Raw genomic sequence first — 1,840 nt, 5'->3', positions numbered from 1 at the left:
GCGACATTTGTTCATCCTTGGAAGAAGTGCAGCAGTAAAATGAAGAGGCAAGCGATCGACATAAACAGACCAAGTAGGATTACTAGTTTACCAGTCATCAGCCGCATAGCCTACGCGATACATTGGCAAACATTGCCACGGACAAAATCAATCAAGGTCCAACCTTGGATCACTACCACCAGTTCAGAGTTCACTACCAAATCGCCAATGTCTAACCATGGTAGATCGATATATATACGTACTTAATAGGTAAGGGATAAAGAACCGAAGCTGGCAAGCCAATCAGGCACGGGAACGGGGGCTCCTGCTCGCCTTGACCTGCTTGTCGATGCGGAGACGGATGTCAGACGGCATGTCAGACGGCACCGGCAGGTACCTGCCACCGGCGCCGAAGGCCGCCTCCTCGGAGGGCACCGCGCAGCTCTCCACCTTGGCGTCCAGCATGAGGACGTCCATGTGGCCGGTGTCCGTGTCCACGGGCGCGTGCACCCACACCTTGCACCTGTACCATGACGCCGATGGGCCGTCCTCATCCGCGGCCGCGGTGACGCGCACCACCTTGACGCCGCGGTGACGCGCACCACCTTGACGCCGCGCTCGCTCGCCACGACCAGGAACGGCCGCTCCCCGCCCTCCGCGGCCAGCAGCCGCTGCCCCTGCTCCGCGGGCTGCATCTGGACCTCGAGCACGGAGCCGTACGCGATGTTTGTCACGGGCCACGCGTGGCGCTCGGCGAGGTGGACGCGGAGAGCGGGCGGGGGGCCGAGGAAGCCGCATCCGGGCTCCGGGCAGCTGCACGGCGCGTGCGGGCACACCAGACGGTGGTCGCCCGCCATGCAGTACACCACGGAGCTCCCGGAGCCGTACGCCTGGTTGGGGCAGGGCACCCTGACCGCCAGGAGGTAGCCGTACGCCCCCTCGTCGCGCTCGTACGCGCCGTCGCACGCCGGGCACTTGCTGGCCAGGTTCGCGGCGCAGGGACCGCACGCCGCGTGCTTCGCCTGGCACTGCGCAAGAAGCATTTTTTTCTTGATCTGTTCTTCAAGCAATCGGCGCATCAATCAAGCAAGGACGGAAAGCAAAGAGTATCCATTTTTGGCGTACCAGGAAGACGGGAGGCTTGAGGGGCAGGGAGCAGAGGGGGCAGTCCAGCAGGGACTTGTCGAACTCGACGAGGATCTCCACTCGCGGCAACGATAGTCGTGGAAGCATAAGATTGGCGAGACGACAACGATGCTACGATGAAGATCAAGGTGTCGCGCCGGTGACGATGGTGATCATGACGGTGCTTCGGAGATGGAGATCACGAGCACAAGATGATGATGACCATATCATATCACTTATATTGATTGCATGTGATGTTTATCTTTTATGCATCTTATCTTGCTTTGATTGACGGTAGCATTATAAGATGATCTCTCACTAAATTATCAAGATAAAAGTGTTCTCCCTGAGTATGCACCGTTGCCAAAATTCGTCGTGCCCAGACACCACGTGATGATCGGGTGTGATAAGCTCTACGTCCATCTACAACGGGTGCAAGCCAGTTTTGCACACGCAGAATACTCAGGTTAAACTTGACGAGCCTAGCATATGCAGATATGGCCTCGGAATACTGAGATCGAAAGATCGAGCGTGAATCATATAGTAGATATGATCAACATAGTGATGTTCACCATTGAAAACTACTCCATTTCACGTTATGATCGGTTATGGTTTAGTTGATTTGGATCACGTGATCACTTAGAAGATTAGAGGAATGTCTATCTAAGTAGGAGTTCTTAAGTAATATGATTAATTGAACTTAGATTTATCATGAACTTAGTACCTGATAGTATCT

At 55.1% G+C, this 1,840-nt stretch overlaps 1 protein-coding gene across 1 annotated transcript; it reads right to left on the bottom strand.

The window, feature by feature from the left end:
* Positions 1 to 282: 282 nt before the first annotated feature.
* Positions 283 to 1,212, bottom strand: LOC125546474 (putative E3 ubiquitin-protein ligase SINA-like 6). The gene is made up of 3 exons (XM_087514542.1): positions 1,105 to 1,212; positions 591 to 1,007; positions 283 to 558 (listed from the first exon to the last, which is right to left on the bottom strand). The coding sequence occupies exons 1-3, from the start codon at positions 1,210 to 1,212 to the stop codon at positions 283 to 285; spliced, it is 801 nt and encodes a 266-aa protein (XP_087370668.1).
* Positions 1,213 to 1,840: the final 628 nt, after the last annotated feature.

The sequence above is a fragment of the Triticum urartu genome, chromosome 3A, assembly GCF_056163025.1.
Source record: "Triticum urartu cultivar PI428250 chromosome 3A, HENAU_Tu73, whole genome shotgun sequence".
Lineage (NCBI taxonomy): Eukaryota > Viridiplantae > Streptophyta > Magnoliopsida > Poales > Poaceae > Triticum > Triticum urartu.
This window is presented reverse-complemented; position numbering and strand designations above follow the sequence as displayed.

Bases quoted from the DNA above. Each gene is read 5' to 3' on its own strand.
- LOC125546474 (XM_087514542.1), bottom strand. From the start codon at position 1,212: ATGCTTCCACGACTATCGTTGCCGCGAGTGGAGATCCTCGTCGAGTTC. The intron at 1,008-1,104 runs GTACGCCAAAAA...CTTCTTGCGCAG, and splicing joins TCAAGCCTCCCGTCTTCCTG to TGCCAGGCGAAGCACGCGGC. The intron at 559-590 runs GTCAAGGTGGTG...CGCGGCGTCAAG, and splicing joins TCGTGGCGAGCGAGCGCGGC to GTGGTGCGCGTCACCGCGGC.